The sequence below is a fragment of the Betta splendens genome, chromosome 12, assembly GCF_900634795.4.
Source record: "Betta splendens chromosome 12, fBetSpl5.4, whole genome shotgun sequence".
Classification (NCBI taxonomy): Eukaryota; Metazoa; Chordata; class Actinopteri; order Anabantiformes; family Osphronemidae; genus Betta; species Betta splendens.
This window is the reverse complement of record NC_040892.2, coordinates 9,418,820-9,438,317: the sequence shown is the minus strand read 5'-3', so window position 1 is coordinate 9,438,317 and position 19,498 is coordinate 9,418,820. Positions and strand designations below refer to the sequence as shown.

At 43.9% G+C, this 19,498-nt stretch overlaps 1 protein-coding gene and 1 long non-coding RNA gene across 5 annotated transcripts; one reads left to right on the top strand and one right to left on the bottom strand.

The window, feature by feature from the left end:
* Nucleotides 1-899: 899 nt before the first annotated feature.
* On the bottom strand, nt 900-19,064 carry pik3r1 (phosphoinositide-3-kinase, regulatory subunit 1 (alpha)). Of its 4 annotated transcripts, none has more exons than XM_029168796.3 (15): nt 18,817-19,064; nt 17,174-17,813; nt 10,421-10,513; nt 10,238-10,312; nt 9,897-10,028; nt 9,168-9,369; nt 8,715-8,797; nt 4,942-5,143; nt 4,651-4,831; nt 4,438-4,563; nt 4,215-4,357; nt 3,947-4,123; nt 3,750-3,824; nt 3,487-3,657; nt 900-3,236 (listed from the first exon to the last, which is right to left on the bottom strand). In XM_029168796.3, the coding sequence occupies exons 2-15, from the start codon at nt 17,508-17,510 to the stop codon at nt 3,047-3,049; spliced, it is 2,187 nt and encodes a 728-aa protein (XP_029024629.1). In that variant the 5' UTR covers nt 17,511-17,813; nt 18,817-19,064; the 3' UTR covers nt 900-3,046. The 4 variants fall into 4 exon arrangements, with proteins under 4 accessions (XP_029024629.1, XP_029024630.1, XP_029024631.1 ...); XM_029168797.3 differs by having other exon boundaries at nt 18,821-19,064; XM_029168798.3 differs by lacking the exons at nt 8,715-8,797; nt 9,168-9,369; nt 9,897-10,028; ... (2 more) ...; nt 17,174-17,813; nt 18,817-19,064 and adding an exon at nt 7,169-7,559.
* On the top strand, nt 12,250-13,144 carry LOC129604933 (uncharacterized). The gene is made up of 3 exons (XR_008696288.1): nt 12,250-12,350; nt 12,761-12,888; nt 13,032-13,144. It is a non-coding gene; the product is annotated as an uncharacterized LOC129604933 (long non-coding RNA).
* Nucleotides 19,065-19,498: the final 434 nt, after the last annotated feature.

Genomic DNA, 19,498 nt, shown 5'->3' with positions numbered 1-19,498 from the left:
ATGTGCCTTAATTTTGGTCAATTATTATAGTGATCGAAAAGCATAGAAAAGAAACGTCATCAAAATATCGCTCTTACAAACCTTATTTTTATTTCCTGTATTTCTAAGAATCAGGGACGTAGGTGGTTTTTACTATTAACGTTAAAGACATTCAGGAAGGTCATGAATGAAACCTGGCAAGCAGGTCAAACAGACTAAATAAGGGAAGGGTCAGAGACTAACACACCCCAATAAAACAGGTAACGATCGCAGGAGCATAACAAATTGAGTTGCAGTCCAATCCTGGTAGAGGGAAGTGAGAGGAGGCAAGACTAGACAGTAGAAAACAAACCAACCAGAACACATGAAGTATAGTGTATGTGGTCAAATTGTGCCCTAGAAAACTATTAACACACATGAACTATGTGTAAACTGTCCCTTAGTGTGGTCAAAAACATTCTATAGTACGTAGATAACAATATAGTGTGATATAAAATATGCCTTAGTATAGTATGTACAGCCAAAAAATGTGCCATGGTACAGTGCTGTATGTAATGAAATTCATGCTTCAGTACAAGTATATTTACAAAAACAAAAATGTACCTTTAGCATAGTCTGTGGCTAAAATTATACCTTCGTATCAAATGAAATAAACTATATTTATCCCTGAGGGACAATTCAAGGGGTATGCTTTACAAGAAAGCATACACCAAGTATTTAAAGACATACACGCTTGTGTATGAGTCATCAGACAAATGACTTGTAGTGATACCTTATTATAGGATGTCCTCAAATAAAACATGAAGTATAGTATGTGGTCAGAATAAATATGCCTTAGTATAGTGTGCCCTTGAAAAAAATATGAAGACATATAGTGTGAGGTCACAATTAGTGTGTAATAACTTTAAGAATACAATACCTGTTGCCAAAAAAGTGTTTTATTTACTTTTTTTTATTTAAACAAAGCCCAATACAGATTAGAAGCTTGAACTGGGGAACACTGGTAAATCTCAATCAAATCATGTCTGGGACACCCACAAAAGATGAGCTCCAAAGAAAAAAAGACATCTACGACAATATGATCAAGAAAATAAGGGTGCAAGTTTTCAGAGTTATAAAAAATATATATTTTTGACAACAAGAACAAGTTTATGCCAGCAGCTGTTGGGGGGGGGGGTTAAATTATTGATGTGTGACAGGTCTAGTGTCCGACGTGTTAATGGCTTTGGAAGAACCAGTAAACTACTGGATCTTGACAGAGTAATTAGCACAGACGCATCTAACAAATGTGAAGAATGAAATGTGAGCAGAAGTCCTGCACTGGGAGAAGGTGGGAATAAAGTCTTTCAAATAACAAAGATCTAATATGTTGCAATTTACAGTTTATACACACAGACTCCTATGAATCAAGATTTAAGAAATTTAGTTTAGCATTTTAGTGAAAATGGAAGACAAACAATTAGATGAATAACTTGTTAATGTTTAGCAGCCGAGCTGAAAATGAGTCTAGTTGGAGATGGGGGGGGGGGGGGGGGGGTTCACATTACTGGTATACTCAAAAGGGGAACATGATTAGTTCAGTGACAGGTTAAGGGTTAAGTCATTTAAAATATATTCTTACGTTTTACACATGTATCAATCAGTTGTAAAAGCTAAAATATAAATGGGGTAAAATTAGGATGTAACTGACATGCTTCCGTTTGAAATTAGAGACTATCTGAAAGAAGCGGATCCACCCATGTAAACAGTGATTTTCTGATACAGAAAAATACCAAGTGGACAATGTGTACTGATCCTTAACCATATCCACCAGTTGGGAACATAACAAAATAAATCTATACTGTCGATTCCATGGATTTTGGTTGCGAACCTCTTCTCGGTCGGTCTCAATAAAGAACTGCATGTAGGTTTAGCTTTGTCCGAAACTGTGACTGAAGCAGCTCAAATACTTAAAAGGCTCTGCCTGAGAAGAACATTAGTTTGAAGCAAACAAAGACTATTAAAATACTTATTTTGCATCTTTATATCAGTTAAAGTATTTAATAATAAAAGTTCCATGTTTCTATCATCTTTTAAAATTATACGCTGTATCTTGGTATTGTGAAACAATATCTCTTGGAAATTTACATAGAAACAGATATTTCTCAAGCAGTAAAACAAGCTTATGTTGTGGGCTGCACCAGAACGAACAGAACGGTGAAAGAATTGCATAGCAGATCAGAATATAACTAAAGAGGAACAGATCCTTTTTGGTATGGTGAGCTTTGAATCATGATTTTGCACATATTCACATATGTACATAAACTGTGTACTAAATATGTACTAAATTCACCTACCCACAGTAAAGATCAAGTTTATCTCTGCACTATAATGCTCAACAGCATGACGGGAGGATGCAGTCGTCTTTGTCCTCTTCGCTCTGCTGATAAAGTTTATAGACTTCTTTTCAAAAAAAAAAAAAGTTTAAAAGTGCCATTTTGCTACATAATCAGCAGACCCATGGTCTGCTACTCAACGGTGAACACAAACACGTGTTACCCAGCCTCCGATGTCACACAGTTTCCTGATTCTATGAGTTTTGGTCACATGGACGATCACACACACTCACTCATACACAGAAACACTTGTGTAGGAACACACACAAACACACACGCAAACAGATGACTTGAAAGAAAAAAAAAAAACAAAAGTGGAAAAACAAAGTTGTGGCTGGTGGGTACAGTTCCATTTGAAGAGTTTATCTGGTGCGATTTAACATTCCAGCTGGTAAAGCTTTGAAAAAATAATAAGCACCATTGGGAAAAGGCCTCAAATGTCCTCCGCTCAGGGAGAGTTCAGCAGTTCCTGCTTAGTTCTGTGCTCCCACAAAAAGCAATAGGGAAATAAAACTACATTCAGACTCGCCTCTGGCTCGTAATCGGGCACAGTCACTGAAATGTTTCAGGCTTTACTGTGTCTCTTCCTCTGGTATAGCAGGCATCAGAACCTTGTTTTAATCAGAATCCATCGTGTATCTCCGTCTCTCATGAGGCCTTTTCTTTTTGTCCACACAGATACGTCTGGGTCCTCACCGTCTCTGCTGAGCATAAACCGGGTATGCTAGCGTCACATTCAGAGAGTCGTTGTGTTGGACCAAAGACGTGTGCTGGTAGTGAAGTACGAGTTCTTTTAATGAGCTGTACAGGTTGTATGGTTCCGCGAAGCCGTAGCCTGAGGGGGTCTTGTTGATGACGCAGTGCTTCACCTCACCGTCCACGCTGCAAAGAGAACACACTAGTCACAGTCTGTTCCTGAGTATGCACACAGTAAATGTACATTCGGTTGCTTTCTTCTTCAGAATCATTAAAGCATTAGTCAAGTCTATGTGCATAACTACAATCATTTCTTCTATTGTGTCAAGCGACATGTACATGATTTCTCACAGTTTGGCTCTGGAGCTACAAAGCCTCATTAACTTTAATTAGAATAATTTAGGAAAGGCCAAAGTGAACACGGGGGAATACGTACACAACGCTGCAGGCGTAGCATCCTGCTTTGCTGCTGTCTCGAACCAGGAATGTTCCGTCTCTCTTGCCCTGGAGCAGAGCCTCCCCCTGTGTCCGATTTATGTTGCCTAATTTCCAGGACCGCTCATCGTGATGAGGAAGGTCCTCGTCATCATCCACCATTGAATATTGACTAGAAAAAGGAGTGATAGAGGGAGTGTGAGTATAGAAGCCAAGGGCACCTCAACATAATCTCGAATGATTAGTTTAACTAGTAATACTCACTCTTCCGTGTTCTCGTTCTTGATTTCCAGCCACTCGTTGAGCTTCTTCTGTCGGACTCCCTTCTGGGTCAACCACCTACAAGACGAATCGCATGGACGTTAGAAACCAGGACAGACCCATTTTGATGTTCTCTAGTGGGTTTAGGAATCCTTAAGGGTTCCGGAGAAGCTGGGGCTCCGTCTGAGTGCTGTACTTACATGAGATACTGATCTCTGGTCTTGCGGAGCTGGATGAGGTCGGGCTTGATGCTGTTCATTCTCTTGTCAATCTCTCTGTAGTCTGCTGCTTGTTTCTTCAAATCTTCCTCCAGTCTGCGTTTGCTGTCTACAATTTCACTTATCCTCGATTTTAACTTCTCGTAGTTGCCCATAATCCTGAAAAACAATACAAATGAAGACAAACATTACATTTTTGCCAAATGTTCCCTCTTTGCTGGTGATGAAGAGCGGAGGCTTGTATTCTCACCTCTGGATCTCCTTGTCGTTGCCTTCTCTTCTGAATTTCTCAATATACTCTTTGCTGTATCGCTCTTGTGTTTGGCATTGCTCTTCGAAAATCTTTATAGTTTCATTAAAGGCTTCTATCGCTGTCCTTTTCATTTGGATTTCCTGGAGGCAGAGGCCACAGTATCAGTGTCTAATCCAGTTCTGAGCTCTCGGGTTAGGAGTTGACTGTTGGTTGTACTCACTTGTGAAGTTCTGGTGTACTCTTCATACAGACGGTCGTACTCCTTGTTTTTCTCCTGATACTGCTGGTGGTACTCACAGAGCTTCCTCCCAACAGCTTCAATGTTGTCTTCTTTCACCACCTGATCCTGAGGAAATTAAAGTTTAGTTGTTAGTTGCTTGCTTCGAAAGCAGCATATTTTATATTCTGGTTTGGACTGAGCCAATTGTTGCACCTGCTGGTGTTTGGAGACTGGATACAGCAGCTTGACATCTAGCTTGGGGTTGTACTGAGCCAGGGACTCGTTGCGATAGTGGTTGATGAGCTCAACAACAGAGTTGAAGGTCAGTGGATCAGAGAAGCCGTACTTTCCATCACGATGAAATATCTTAATGAGCTTGTTGTTGCCTCCCTTCCTGCAGACACGACAAAAAAGAAACAAAACCTGTTAAACACAAAGTTAACAATCCACAAGCTATTATACAAAACAAGAGAGATTTCAGCCTGCAAAGAGGAAGGAGCTCACCTCAGCGTTAGAGTGTAGTCCCCGTGCATCTTTGTTGAGGCATCTCGCACCAGAAACGTACCGTCCGCAGTGTCCCTCAGTTTCTCATTGACTTCTTCCCTTGAGATGTCGCCCCAGTACCATTCAGCGTCCTGTAGCGCCATGTTGTTGTTCATACCGTTGTTTGTCACAATTGTGGGCTTCGGTGGCTTTGGAGGTAGAGCTGTGAGGACAAGTGAATACAGCATGTAAATAAATGCTCTGCAGAGCAACTAGAACATTAAACTATGTCCCAGCTTGTTACACTTTTAGGAGGGCTTGGGTTGGGTTGGGCTGCAAACCTTCGCCCCAGACAATACAACTGCATTCTAAATCTGTTAAATAACAACAGCAACGGATGTTTACAGGCTGAGTTTTGTAGAGGAAACAATTATTTTGCTGTAATTCCTCCACACTCAGTGAAGCAGTGTGGGGGTAAAATAAAGTGTGAATAAGAACAGATTTCTTGAATAAAGGTGTTCCCTATAAAACCAGCATATAGCCATGTTAATGAATGTATATGACATTTTAACAATTTGGTTGCACAGTTGTCTAGCGTTCCCTCTACAGCAACTCAGCTGCCATATTTAAGGTTTAAGACAATTTAAGCCTCTTTTCCAATTGCAGCACTAAGAGCTAGATTTGAATCAGATGACTGGGACAAAACCACTAAAACCAGTTTAACTGGCGGTATGGAAAATACCCAGTGTTAAATCTGCAGCGGATGCTCACAAGCTGACAGTTTAACAGCGAAGCCAACGGTAGCAGAGCTATGGTATCCGTCTATTTTTAACCCACAAATCTGCACTGCATGTGTCCGCTCGCTCTGCATTAACACCGTTTCTGCTGCATTGGGCATCGCAGGACTGTGGCTGGTGAATGGTGCTCGCAGTCACAATGAGCACACAGCTACAACTGTGACTAGGCATAATATGCACAGGTTCCCAATCTCTGCAAGATGCAGCTCGACAGCACAACCACAGCAGTTTCCGCTGCATTTCAGAGCACATCTGCCCGATCCAGCCTCATCACACATCACCAGACCTCTAGAGACGTCTAATTCCTAAAACCAGCATTCACAGCAGCGGTTCAACCTACAGCTTGAATACTTGAACATATTCCTAAACTGGCAGAACAGACACGCAAGTCAAGTCCCCTTTGAACACATATTGAGGGCAGCCTGCTCAGTAACGTGTTACATCACTTACCACAGCCAATCACATTGGGGGGTCTGTCACCAGCCACTCCTGCATCTTAATTTCCTGAGCACGGTGAGGTCACTCTGGAAGCCTCTGAACTCCCTGCTCGAATCTTTACAACATCGCCAATAAATGGAAAACCGACCGAGTCGTCATTCTCTCTGCGGCGCCTAGTCTGACGTCCTGTCACGCATCCGCCTCAAAAGGAACCATGCAGCAGAGGAGGAGAACGGACCGGCAGCCTGCGCCATGCTTTCTCTCTGCCATCCTCTCTCTCTGTGTGGAGCTCGGCTGCTCGCTCTCCTGCAGGCTGCTCAGCCCCTCCTCTCGGCATGTGTCGTGCGGAGGTTTAGTCCGTCCCACTGCTGGCGCTGTGACAAAGCCAGCTCTGCTGCAGCAGCACGTACGCAGCTAAATTATAATGCTCGCCCTGGGTCAGCGGCACTCCGAGCTCCAAAATACGCATGTAATCCCACTGTGTGACACCCGGCACGACAGAGTTAGCTCCCTTGATTTCCTTAGTGAAATTTAAAGAGCTGGTTCTTGGTAAGGTGTAAGGATTCACGTGGAAGCCAGCTGCCGTCCTTTCAGGTCTGACTGGGGAGCATTTGTTGGAGTTACTCAATGATACAGATCAAATTACAGCTGCAAATCACAGTAGTTCAAAATGCCTAAACGCCCAACATGTGATATTAATGAACGAGCCGCTCGGTCTCAATTAAGAGGACATTTCACAGAAGGGAATATTTCAGGGTGTCTTTCAGTGGTGGGTTTAAGATCAAAGCTCTTAAAGATCCATCAACAGTAAGAACAGCTTCTATCTGTGCATGAGCAGTAGCCGTGGGCGAAACCGTTCACAGACACCTATAGCGCCTTGTTCTATTCTTTAGCTAAGCTGTGGTGTCTGCCTTCCCCTCTACCCACTTTACATTATAGCCTGAGGGCACAGGCAGCGGAGACATTGTTCAACTTTTTGATCATTAAAAAAAATTATAAATGAGTAAACTTACGTTGCAAGCTGTGCATAATTTCATTAAATCTCCTCTTTGAAGGTCCTTTTATTCCCAGAAGGTAAAATAAATCCAACTTCAGCTACTTTCACGTGCTGCTGTAAAGCTCCATTTAGTAGTTTAGGTCCAAGAGAAACTGGACGTGGCTTGTTTTAATTCTTAAAAGGTTTACATGCTTCTTAATGAAATCCAGGTAATCCTCTCGACGTGAGGCAGGTGCAGCATGCAACTGTCTAGCTGGCTGACTGTTCAGTTCCTGCTGTGTGGTAAAAGGCCAAGCACTCTATCCCTTCATCTCTGAGCTGCACGAAGCTCAGGCGTATAGTTATAGTTAATGATTAGCGGTAGCTGCTCCGGTGTCAGTGCAGCCTGTTCTGAAAGGAGCCACTCGTGCCAGCTGTGTGTGGCTCTTTCTCACTGGTCACTCCCTCTTTCTGTTTGTAAAGGGGGGGGGGTTGGTCTTATGATTAACTTGCAAAGTTTCAAATATTTGCTGAGCTGGGTAGTTTGAGGCAGGGAGGACATGTAGAGATCCAAGTTGAGGGAGGAGTGAGGGGTGGGGGTTGGAGGGGTGGTCCTACAAGCTGGAAGTAGCCCTCAAGTCTAACAAGACGTGCTCTGTGGAGCGGGCCGACTTTCCAGCCAACCAAATCTAAGTGGGCCTTTTGTTGCTTCCTTAAAATAGGTACACAGTATCTGGGAGGAGGCACGCAGACACCCAAACACACAGGTCATTCACAGAAACACATGTACAGGACATGTACATGTGTGTTTACAAAGTAGGGGATTCTTCCTTAGGCTGCCTGGGACACAGCGTTTATCACATTACCTGTATGGCCAGCAACTGTTTCTATTCAGCGCCATAAAAAGAGGAGACTAAAGCCTGCAGAATGTGTCCTCACAAAGCTAGCTGGACGGACCTAAATGTGTTTAGGTCTTTGGCAGTGGAAGAGAGAGATGGATGGGCAGGCAAAGTGCTCCTGCAGGTGCAAATTACTGACAGCTGAGAGTGTGCCCATGCACAGGGACATTATAAATAGCCCTAACAGGTAATAAAATGTTTAAACAGCCTGGGCCCTGTCCTGGGCCTCTGGGCCAGCCAGCGACACAGCTTTTAAGGAGCACTGTAAAACCCAACTGCACCCTGCCACAGCAGCCTAGCTCTACCTCTGTAGACCTCCACTGGCTCAGCCACTCAAAACCAAACCTAGTTCTGCATTTCACATATCGCCAGCCAGAATGTCAAAGATTTTATCAGTGGGTTTCATTTTCTCTCTTCATTCGTACACCTCCTACACGAATGTCAAATTAAACTTAGCAACATTCGAAAACCATACAGACAAAAATATATATCAGCAATTTTACCGGCTCAATTTTAGAACCTTTCAACTTAAAAGCAAAGTCACTCTTGCATAAAAGGTTGAGGAAATGTTACCTTGCATTCACCTAAAACCACACTTTAGCCTGTGTTTCTTTTAATAAATAATACCAAAAACTGCTCAAAACCCAGCGGATGACTGATAGAGAAAAATGAAGTAGCAAGTACCTGGAGCAGCCTGACCGTCACTCCATTCACTGGTCACAAGAACCTCTATGATCTTGACATGAGCATCCAGGCTGGGTTCACAACTGTGGAGAGAGAGGGAGGGCGAAGTGAAGTCAGTTGTGCGGCACAGGTGACCGTCTCAGTCGCTGCTTTCTGAGCCTTTTCAATTGGTCAGTATTTTAGGCTTAGCTCCTTTAATTGTGCAGCACAGCTGGCAAGTAGAAAATCTCTAACCTACATACATGCAGAGCTGAAACCCACGCGTGCCTGACAGCCTGCGCTGACAGAGTGCGATTGTGTGCACGAGTCTATGCATGCCTGAATGCGAGTCTGCAAGTGTGCATGTTTGAGTGTGTATTACATTACTGTCTGTCTGTCTGCTGGCTGGGCGGCTTTCTTTAACGCACCAAACTATGCAGCATCAAGACTTGGCCCTGCTGCACCAACACCCACCTGGAGGCCTGTGGTCTGAAAAACACTGGACTGAAGATCTCGCCCAGGGCTCTGGCGCTGAGCAGGTTCTTGGGGCCGTTTTGGCACACTCTAGCGAAATGCCTTAGCAGACAGTGGAGAGTTAGCCAGTACTGGGGAGGCAGGCTTGGGGCGCTGCCGATTCGACGTAGCAGCTGGGCACATTCTTCCGGATTCACCACCTCTGTCGAAAAGGAGAACGGCCGAGAGGCCAGCAAGACGTGAACAACTAGAGTCAAAGAGTTTGAAACGAAAGACAAAGTTTCTTTGAGATGGAAAAAGGCGTCATGTGCAGTCAACCACACTGTGTGGTTTACAGCGAGCGTAAGGTACACTGGCAGGTGATTGGCTGTTCAGAGATGCTAGAGATAAACTCTCAGGCTTGTTTTAGTTCTATTAACCACAGATATCCTGTTTCTGCCCCTGTGACAGCAAGAAAACGCAGCGCTACACAACTGTGTGGTGCGACGAGTTTTTTTTCTGTCTTGCAACAGACAAAGAGCAGGTGACAAAATACGTCAATCGCTCTTTTTTTGAATTGTAAAATGCAAAGAGTGAACGTTTTTAAAAGTGAGGTCCAAGGTGTTCATGTGGTCCTGTGGTCTTGTGTTCAAAGGACTCAACGTTCAGTAGCAGTGAGCATGTGGGTTGCGTCAGCGCTCGTGTTCCATGATGTCTGCACAGCAAACAAACGAGGCAACGCGCTCTCACCTTTGGCAGTGAGGACCATTTGAGCATAGATTGCAGTGGGGATGATCGGCTGGGGGAGATCCTGCAGGTACCTGCGCAGACCGTCACACAGAACCGGAAGTTCCAACTGGTCCAGGTCACCCGAGGGAAGATCTGAAGGACAAAGCATTAAATGCTGTAAGAGGTTGTGTGCACAAAAATCATGCAACTGTAAACACAACTGTGGTTCAGTACAGATCACACTATGCTCTCTTCCTTTGTTACAAAGCATCTGAAATTATTTGAAGTCACTTCACACACGTGTTTCTCTCATTCTACAATCACATTCATGTCTGCTAACACTGGTTTTTAAATATACTCACCACAGTCAAAGTACTGTCTGACTTCAAGTCCAGCTCCAGCCGTGAATGTGCGGTACAGAGTGGGGTTATCCAGGCCTGAAAATACAACGTTAGGTCAGTTTGCTAAGTTCCGATGGCTTACGCGTACAGCTGCACCTTCTGTTTAGTTGCTACAGTAACTTCCCCGCCAGCAACCTTTCTCACCTTTCCTCTCGATGGCTTCCAGCAGTCTGACCAGCACCGGAGGGGCAGTGTCTGGAGGAGAAAACTGCTCGGTCAAGTCCGTTAGAAAGAAACCTGGAGGAGATAACAGCAGCGTGTATTATACTGTATATGGTAATGTAATACCAGCAAATATATATGGAAAGCATCCAAGCAGAAATTTATAAAGTTGACATGTTGACAGATGTGCCATCAGAATCTGTAAGTTGTCATGCGAAATTACAAGGTGAGCTCTGTGATTCATGTGCCAGTAAAGGCTGATTAGGCTCATGGCTCACGAACGACTTAGTACTTAAAGGAAGCAGGTTTAAAACTGAGGCACTGCCTTGAAAAGCACAAGGTGAACCAAGCAGGATCCTGGTGGACCAAGGAACTAAGCAAACATCCCATGATGTGAGCTGAGCCAGGTCCAAGGTTTCTCCCCTCAGAACTTTACATCCAGGTGTGGACATGAAAGGATGAAGGGGTTAGCAGGGATTTTATTTGGATTTGCAAAGGTGTATTTTGAAATGAATTTTCTGAAAGACTCAACTGTTCCAACAGGAGGTGTGTCATTTCAGAATCGGCGTAAAACTATGAATGGAGCCTTTTCTCTAAGCCTTTTTTCTTTCTGCCAAAACATAAATAAAATGAATCATTTTCTTTTAAATCGGGCATTAAACTGTGCAGCTGTTGGCCAAGCTAGCAAAGTCAGGTAATCAGGCAAATAATGAACCACTTCATCCACACCTCCGTCGGCCTGCGCTGGACTGCGCTCGGCATATTGCGTGTGAAGAAACTGGATTACTAAAGTCCCTCTAACCTCAAAACACACAAAACTCCATGTGGGACAACTGGTCATCTGGAAGACATTATTAGAAGTGCAAAGCAGAAGGGGGGGTTTCTCAGAAGTAGTGAACTCTGAGACGCAGCACCAAAGTGTTCCCTAAATAGAGAGCGAGACACGCAGGGCTGCCATCACACACCTTGGAAGTGTAACCTTTCTCCCCCAGACATGACATCCAACACGGCCGCCACTCTGCAGCCAAGCTTTTTCTGAGAACCTCAAATCAAGACCTAGAATGAAAGCTAAATGCTACCATGTATGAAGATTACCTGTCTCCAATATCACATACAGGGCTGTTTTTATTAAAGATTAAAGATAACATTTATGACATATAATGGTATTTTATACATCATAAAATGATTATTTTGAAATGTCGCTTAAAAAAAAAACAAAAAACTGATCTCTCTTCTCAGTACAAACACACACTATGTGGCCCAGCACTTCTTGGTAATTCCTGAAGGAACATACTTTGATGTGACCCAAAGGTTTCTGTTTATTAACCCTATCCACGGCGGCGGTGAGGAACACAGGACACGCCGGAGATAAAGTTGCTTCTTGGTAACGTCAACAACGTGATAGTTGGGAAAGGCACAGCAGAAATGTGTCAAGATGCCAGTGTTGCCTTCTAAGATGCCTTGACGTAATATAAAGCAATAAAAACACACTGGCAGCTTATAACCATGGAAACACCTCTTATAACTGCTAATGGCACATAATTAACATCTTTATTTGCAAATCGCATCGGTGTCCAGCTGAACTATAGGTCACTGGAGGCTCATTCACACACTGAGAAGCGCATTCACTAAGCGCTGACGCTGCCTGTTGTCTCGCTATGTTTAGAACAGCTGGGGGGCTCCAGACATCACCAGACAGCTTTAATAGAAGCCGGTTTCTGTGGCAGCCGGGGAAGAACGCATGGAGACACGGGCCCCTTGAGCGTGTCTCTACAGGTCTGCGTGTTTGACAGGCTTCAACATCCCCAAAGGCCTCAGCCACTCACTAGTCAGTTAGTCAACCACAGCCCGGGGAGGACAGGCAGCTGCCCTGGGGCTGCTGCGGCGGGGGACAGTCTCCCCAGCTACAACGGTATGTGTGAGCCAAGCAAACTGCAGACTGTGGCCGCTGACATTCTAAAGATAGCCCACACTTCAGATAAATTTAGAGGCGTTATACCATTTCTGCGCGTCTGAAAAAGGTCAGGCTAAGGCCTGTCAGCTAAAATCGGTTAACCCACGGAAAGAATGTGAAAACGCATCGTGTGGGACGGCGCATTGTAGAGTAAAAGGTACGAATTATAGCAATAGTGTAAAAATACAGAGCGTGCACACCATCATTCATGCAAAAAGACCAGAACTGCAGCACTATTCAGACCAGACGTCAAGCAACACACAAGAGAAGATAGCAGATTGCTTGCGCTGGGGCCCCGACGTGTTGTAACAGGCTTGAGCTGGAAGCGGAGGGAGGTAGAAATGAGCAGGCAATGTCTCCCCCTGCAGGACGGAAGGCACGGCGCACAAGCCGAGCAGCAGCCAATGGGAAGACTGTTGCTACAGCTCCAACGTTAACCCTAAAAAGCGCAGAGCACATGTGAATCACAAAAGCTGCACGACGAACCACAGTGGCTGTGAGTCTTCAGGCCACATATCAGAGCACCAAGCTTTCCTACATGAAGGCACGGTTTTAGATAAAACCTAAGCACCAATTCATTTATTAAAGGCTCTGTATGTGGACACTTTTATGCGTTAATCATGAATATTCCTATTACAGGATGTCATGTTGCACCAAACCAAAGTAGTGATTCAACCACAACACGTGTTACTGCCATGAGGGAGTTCCTGTTGAAGGGCTGTGGCTCACACCACCTCCACCTGGCTGTTCACGAAGAGCCAATAGTTTCTATTTGATCGTATTTTTCTCATGTTCTGGCTACAAGATGACTGAAGCTATTAACTGTGTTTTATTAAACCACTGGTTCAACTAGTCTCCATCCTTCTCTAACGCATGACATTTTTAAAATAGCCTCTGCTCCGTCCACGCATCTTAAAGTCTATCAGTTGGTCTGCGTTCCTTCTCTCTCTCTCTCTCTCTCTCTTTCTTAATCCTGCTTGCAGACATGCTCTGACTCCACTAAAGCAGATTTGCCCGTTCAGACTTCAGTCTGTGCCCACAATCAAGTAATGAAACTGTTGTGCATGCTTTCATGCGCAAAATTCCATACACGTCTTACTGGATTTATGCACTAATGCTGTTTGCAGAAAGAAAATTACAGTGTTATTTTTACTGAGCCCTAAAATTACACTACGATTTCCACAGTCACGTCAGCGAACATCATTGCATTTTTAAAAACAGTCAATGTGACTGCAGTTCTAATTTGAGGAGCCTGGTCACAAAAATACAAGCAGAAATAAGACATTGAGAGATGAGTTCAACTAGAAGCGGTATGTGGCTGCTGTTCACCTTTACTCTAGTGTTGTGGAGGAAAGGCTGCAACTACAGAAACACACACTCATGTACTTAACTGTAGGTGTATGTTTTACAAACGTCCAGTGCTCGTTATGCTAATCTTTGCAAATTATTGTTAACAGAGAGCAAACAGCTTGAGGCACCAGTAGAATATCACCTTTCTCTGACGTGGAAAAGGATATTTCTTTATGCAAATGCAGCCAACTATAGAGTTGTAGGATAAAAATACAAACAAAGTCACTTTGAGTTAGGGCTGAAACAACATGTCCTAATCTATAATTCATTTCAAGAAATACTTTTTGTGTGTGCCAAAGATGGCGTTATGAGAGATGGATGCTGCAAATGTGAAAAACAGGGCTTAAAACCCAGACCCTGGTCTTCCTGAATTATCTCACTAACACGCCCAACAAACACTTTGTGTCACAGGCTAATGGAAACTATGACAAGACATAAATACATTTAAATCCAGCTCGAGTGGATTTACCACTGCCAATCTCTTCCACATCTAGTTGCTAGCTAGCTTTATTTAAAATTCAAATGTTGAATACACCAAAATTACAAAGTGGCAATGACAGCAACAGCGGTTGCGAGGGTTCTATTCAGCGTGCAGCCGTTTATTGTCCAGTTGTATTGTGCACCAAGTTACTGCAATCAGCACTTAGCACAATACTGATTGGCCACAAAGCTACAAATCAGTCTACCATGCAGTCTGTGCACACCCCTCCACCAAAAGAAGCGCCAACACATTCCTGGCCCCAGCTGCCTTTCGTCGCACAGAGGAACACTATATCATAGCAAGGTATCGGGTTAGAAACCTTCGGCTCATCCTGACACTGATGGATTTGGTGATCTGGAAAAGTTTAAAGAAGCTCAAATCTAAGTGAAAACCAAACTGAAGATGCTAAGTGCTGAGGTTTTTAAGAGAAATGAATTCTTAGCAGCGCTACCGTCAGATAGCATTGAATGCAGCAGATGTCAGCCTAAGTCCTGAAGAGGCCCAGAAGAGGAGAGTTATATTATCTCAATCTCCAGCTATGCACAGTACCCTCCACTACTGTCTTGTATGTAGCAGCCATGCTTAAAAGCCTTCACCCCCAGAAAATAAACTGCTTTATTTCTGATGTTGCCCCAATATGATTAAATAAGCAAGTATACAATATATAATAGATGTGAAATAAGCATTTAGTGTAACTTTTTTTGAAACAAACCACACTGTCTTAGTTCTGTCGGTAAGGTATGGTAATGATAGCCACACACAAAATGAACACATGCTGATAAGCTTCAGATAAAACGCGAATCGCCCGGCGGCATCAAATATTTCCTCAAACAAGACCGAGCATGCAGGCTGAACCTTGTGAGAGCATGTTGAGTAACCAGCAGCTATTCAGACTTTTATCTGGGCCGTTTGGAGAAATGTTCTCTCAGTCTGGCTGCTGGAAGATAAAGAGTCATTAAACTCACGTAACAGTGAACATGCAGAACACATGTTCCAGCGCTTGAGCCCAAAACATTGACCTTCGCTGTCGTTCCTAATGGCAGAAACACGACACTGTCCTCCTAAAGCCCAGAAGCTTCCTTCAGCCAATTGATTTAATTCAAATTCAATTAAGCCGACATGCTGCCTGGACTGACGGTATGCATTAACGACGTTGGGAAAAACGCTGTGCGAGAAAAAAAGCACTGCCTTGTGTCATATCTACAATCATTCGCTTGTACATGTCCATTAGACAAAAGCACAATATGGTTTACAACCTAAAGAACTGATTTAGGTATAAGATGTGTTTCTGTGGACTTCTCACAGTCGCAAACACATGTAAATTCTCTCAACTGAGAGGCCCAGGAAAGGAGTAACACTTTAATGTTTAAAAAAAGAGGTCTGAGAACTGGAATGAGGCGGAATAGTTTCCCAGCCCGGCCCTCTTCTTTTTCTCTCGCGCTCTCCACATCTGCTGCACTCATGTAAACCCCTGTGGCTCAGAGATTCGAGGCCCCTTTCCAAGCCTCCATTCTCCACCCCCCCCCCCCCCCCCCCCCTGTCAGAGCTGTGGACTGTAGGAACTATCAAACATGAGGAGGAGGAGAAGAAGGAAGAAAAAAGGCTGGGGAGTAGGAGGAAGGGAGCGAGAACCCTCAGTGGTGGGCAATAAATCACAAACACTCTGGGAGCAACAAGCCCTGCCTCCATCACAGAGCCCTTAGCCCCTCTTCAAAGCCCCCATGAGCATGCAGAGCCCAAGTTCCTCCCAGGGCCCCCACCACCACCTCACCCATACTTCAGCTCCCCTGCCAACCCCCAGCTCAACTCCAGTCATACGCCTTTTGCACACTATCCCCTGCACCAGCCCTTTGGTTTGTACAGGGTCTCTCCCACCCGCACCCACAACCTCAGGGCCTCTTCTCTCCCTCTCCATGAGTCTCACAGCCCAGGACACAGGGGCTTTTCTTCTCCCTTTGCTGTATTCACACTGGCTCTAGGCACAGTGCTGCCACTCAACCACGACACAGCCATTAAACACATGCCCCCTTCACACATCTCCTCACTCATCCTGCAAACCACAGCAAAGAATTTCACAATCGTAGCACAAACGACAGGAACTAGAAACCTGGCAGCTAAAGTTGCTGTTTAGGGGAGCAGAATGCTTCAGGCGCACAGTCACGCACGCCACAGTGTCTGTAAGACGATGCTAATTTAAACTGCTCTTCATAGTCCTGGCCTGAGCACTTACACCGATTCTGACTTTAAAGGGGAATTTTTACATGAGTGCATCGTAATTCTGCCAAAAGTACCTCAAATGGTTCGTGTTTATAAAGGCGTGTACGGGGGAAGTCATAGCACTATAGTGTACAAAGTTCAGGCAAACTGAGCATGATGAGTAGCTTGGTAACTGGCAACAACAACATGTAAATAAGGAAGGACATTTCTACAGATGTCATGGAACTAGCCAAGCCAGTCACACGCACATCTACTGTATTCCCCAGTATACAGCAATATAACCAACTTTCTCATCACTGATGAGGGAATGATATCCCCGTAGGATGCGCCTTTATGGGGAAACACAGATGATGTTCACCGGTAGCATATGGATGGCACAAGATGCCCTGGTGTACTATAGCCTGGACACAAGCCAGCGTCATTGTCCTCTGGGACTGAGCTTGGTTCACACTCAGTGCAGCTGTACAGCGCTGTGCAGAGACTAATGAAAGCCTGTGTGTTTTCCAGGAGCAGCACACCCCTCAAACTTATCTTGCCAAGTCTAAATGTGCATGTTTTTTCATTACAGCAAATCCATTAATAATCAATCAAGTCAAGAAAACTATCAAGTAGGACATTAACTCAAGCACACAACTGTTTAAAAAAATCATGTGGTGGACATTTTACAGTATATCCTGACATTTTATACACCCAATAATCAAAATGTATGTTTGCTGAGGTCTGTAGAGTTTACCTTGCTCTGAGTCCGAGTCTGTTTCTGCCTTGAAGGAGCTTGGAGCTACAGGTAGGGGTCTGAGCGGCCTTGGCTTCGGTGTGGGGGGAGAAATCCACTTCTTTCCAATATACTCGACATATGTCCCAGGGAAGTCTCCCTTTTCCTGAGTGGTTTCATTGAAGCCTGGCAGCCAGCCAATTTCATCTGGCCTCTGTTCCAGCCCATCAACGTACCCAAGAGCCACCAGAGCTCCTTTGCTTACCAACAATATGTCCCCCACATGCATATCAATGTCCGCCTCTCTCTCCTTCTTGTAGTCATAAAGAGCTTTGTACTGATATCCTTCAGCACTCATGTTGACCGCTTTGTTTGAGTACTTTCTTCTAAAATAAGCTTTAATCAGCCAAAGTTACTTTTCGGCTTTCTTATTTATTTAGTCCAAGTACTCATCTACTAGTGCAAACAGATGTATGTATATATTCCCAGCAAAAGATAATCTTCCAACAGTTCAGTGGAGAGCGTAATATTTAACTTGTCTTCATTCTTTTACTGTTCTTTTCTCTTCTGAATGATGTGCTGCTCTTTGGGCGTGTTGCCTCGCAGTATGTACCCATCAGTAAATGGTCTGCAGCTGTGCTCTGAGGAATGCTATCCAGACCTGTAAGATGAGAGTAGAGAGCATTGCATAAGACAGTAACATATCACATCACAGACTCATGTACCAAACAAGGAACTAATAAGATCTCGGACCAATAAACAAAGAGCGATGACAATTGTAAAGCTCTCTTTACTTTTTCCAAACAATGCACCAGCAGAGCGGCAGCTGGTTGTAGGAGAAAATATCTGCTTTAAAAGAGGTGCAAACTTACTAATTAAAACTAATTATTTAGCAAATAAAAAACTATGATTTGCGTTGTGTTTGAGACTTTGCCCCTTTTCTTCATAACACGATTGTAACCTAAAATTATTTGTACTTTTCTTGAAAACACATTTAAAAACATATAACAACGACAATATAAGTATTTGAACCATGGCTAAGTTTTGCTCCTATTAGTTGCGGGGACCGTTGCACCGTCACGTATCTCTTATCTGGATCTGGTACACTGTGCACTTCAGCTACTACACAGGACAGTTTCTAGGTCGACTTGTGTGCAGCCATCAAGGTTACTAACATTAGCTTTATCGCAGCACATCCACTGCAGCCCTGTTTCTAATCAGAACAAGCCTCAACATCGGAGCGTTTCCAAACTGCGCATTTTGGAAAACGTTTGCACGGCTGTGAAAAAAGAAACGCCAGGGAGCAAGCTAACGCCTGCCTGCTAACACTGGCGACTAACTGCTAGCGTTAGCTTATTAAAAGTCTACTTAAAATAGCTCGGATTAGTGTCTGATAAAAGTCAAAGTTGAGTCTCTAACACAAGAAGCGACCACTTGTGACCGGTATAACGTTAAGTTAAAAAGTAGAAAGCACATGAAAGTGATTTGGTAAAAAGGGGGCAAGTTAGCAAATGTGTATGAAAGTATAAAGTAACTAAAGTTTAGATACATTTGACGAGCTTCGGGAAAACACATCCAACTAACAGACAGCTAGTTAAACCGGTTGTTTTTAACAGAATAGCTAACACTTGCTAGCTGCGCTAGCGCTAAGTGGGCTAACCTACTTACCGAGCGAGCGTGGATCCACGGCAGAATCCAGTCCTCGTCCCTCGGAGTCCACGTTCCACGTCCTTAAACTTCACAGGAGCGGGTTGGTATCAAGCAAATGCACGAACATATGCTTCGGGTTTAGGCAGAAAGAAAACAAAACTCCTCCAGTTGAGGTTCGCCTCGCTTTAGTGAATAGTACAAAGTGTTACAACCGACACCCACGCGACATAACGGCACCGTTTCACCGTCCTGAACAAACGCTCCCTTGAACGTCGCCTCTGCGCGCAGAGAGGGGGTGGGACAACGCTGGGTCGGCGATTGGCCAGTAATTCTGACAATCACTACGTCACACGGCCAAGCCAATCAGATTCTTGCCTATAGCTGACGCCCATCTCCTCCGCTTTAACATGCAGCAATGAAACTCATGGAAATTACATAAGTTCTGCGCGAAATCCTCGTAAAACCGAACCTTTGCGGTGTTTTATTATCAGTTTATAAACTTTACCTGACATGTTTATTTTTCATCATTTTACACTGTAAAACATTTGCTTTTTCTAAACAAAAAAAAACACTCCAGAGCATTAAAAACAAAAACTATGCTATTTTATATCCTGTTTCTTTGTTTTCGACCAAGACCATTATGTTGTGATATATAGTATAATTGGTATATTATATTATGTGCAGAAAAAGAATTAC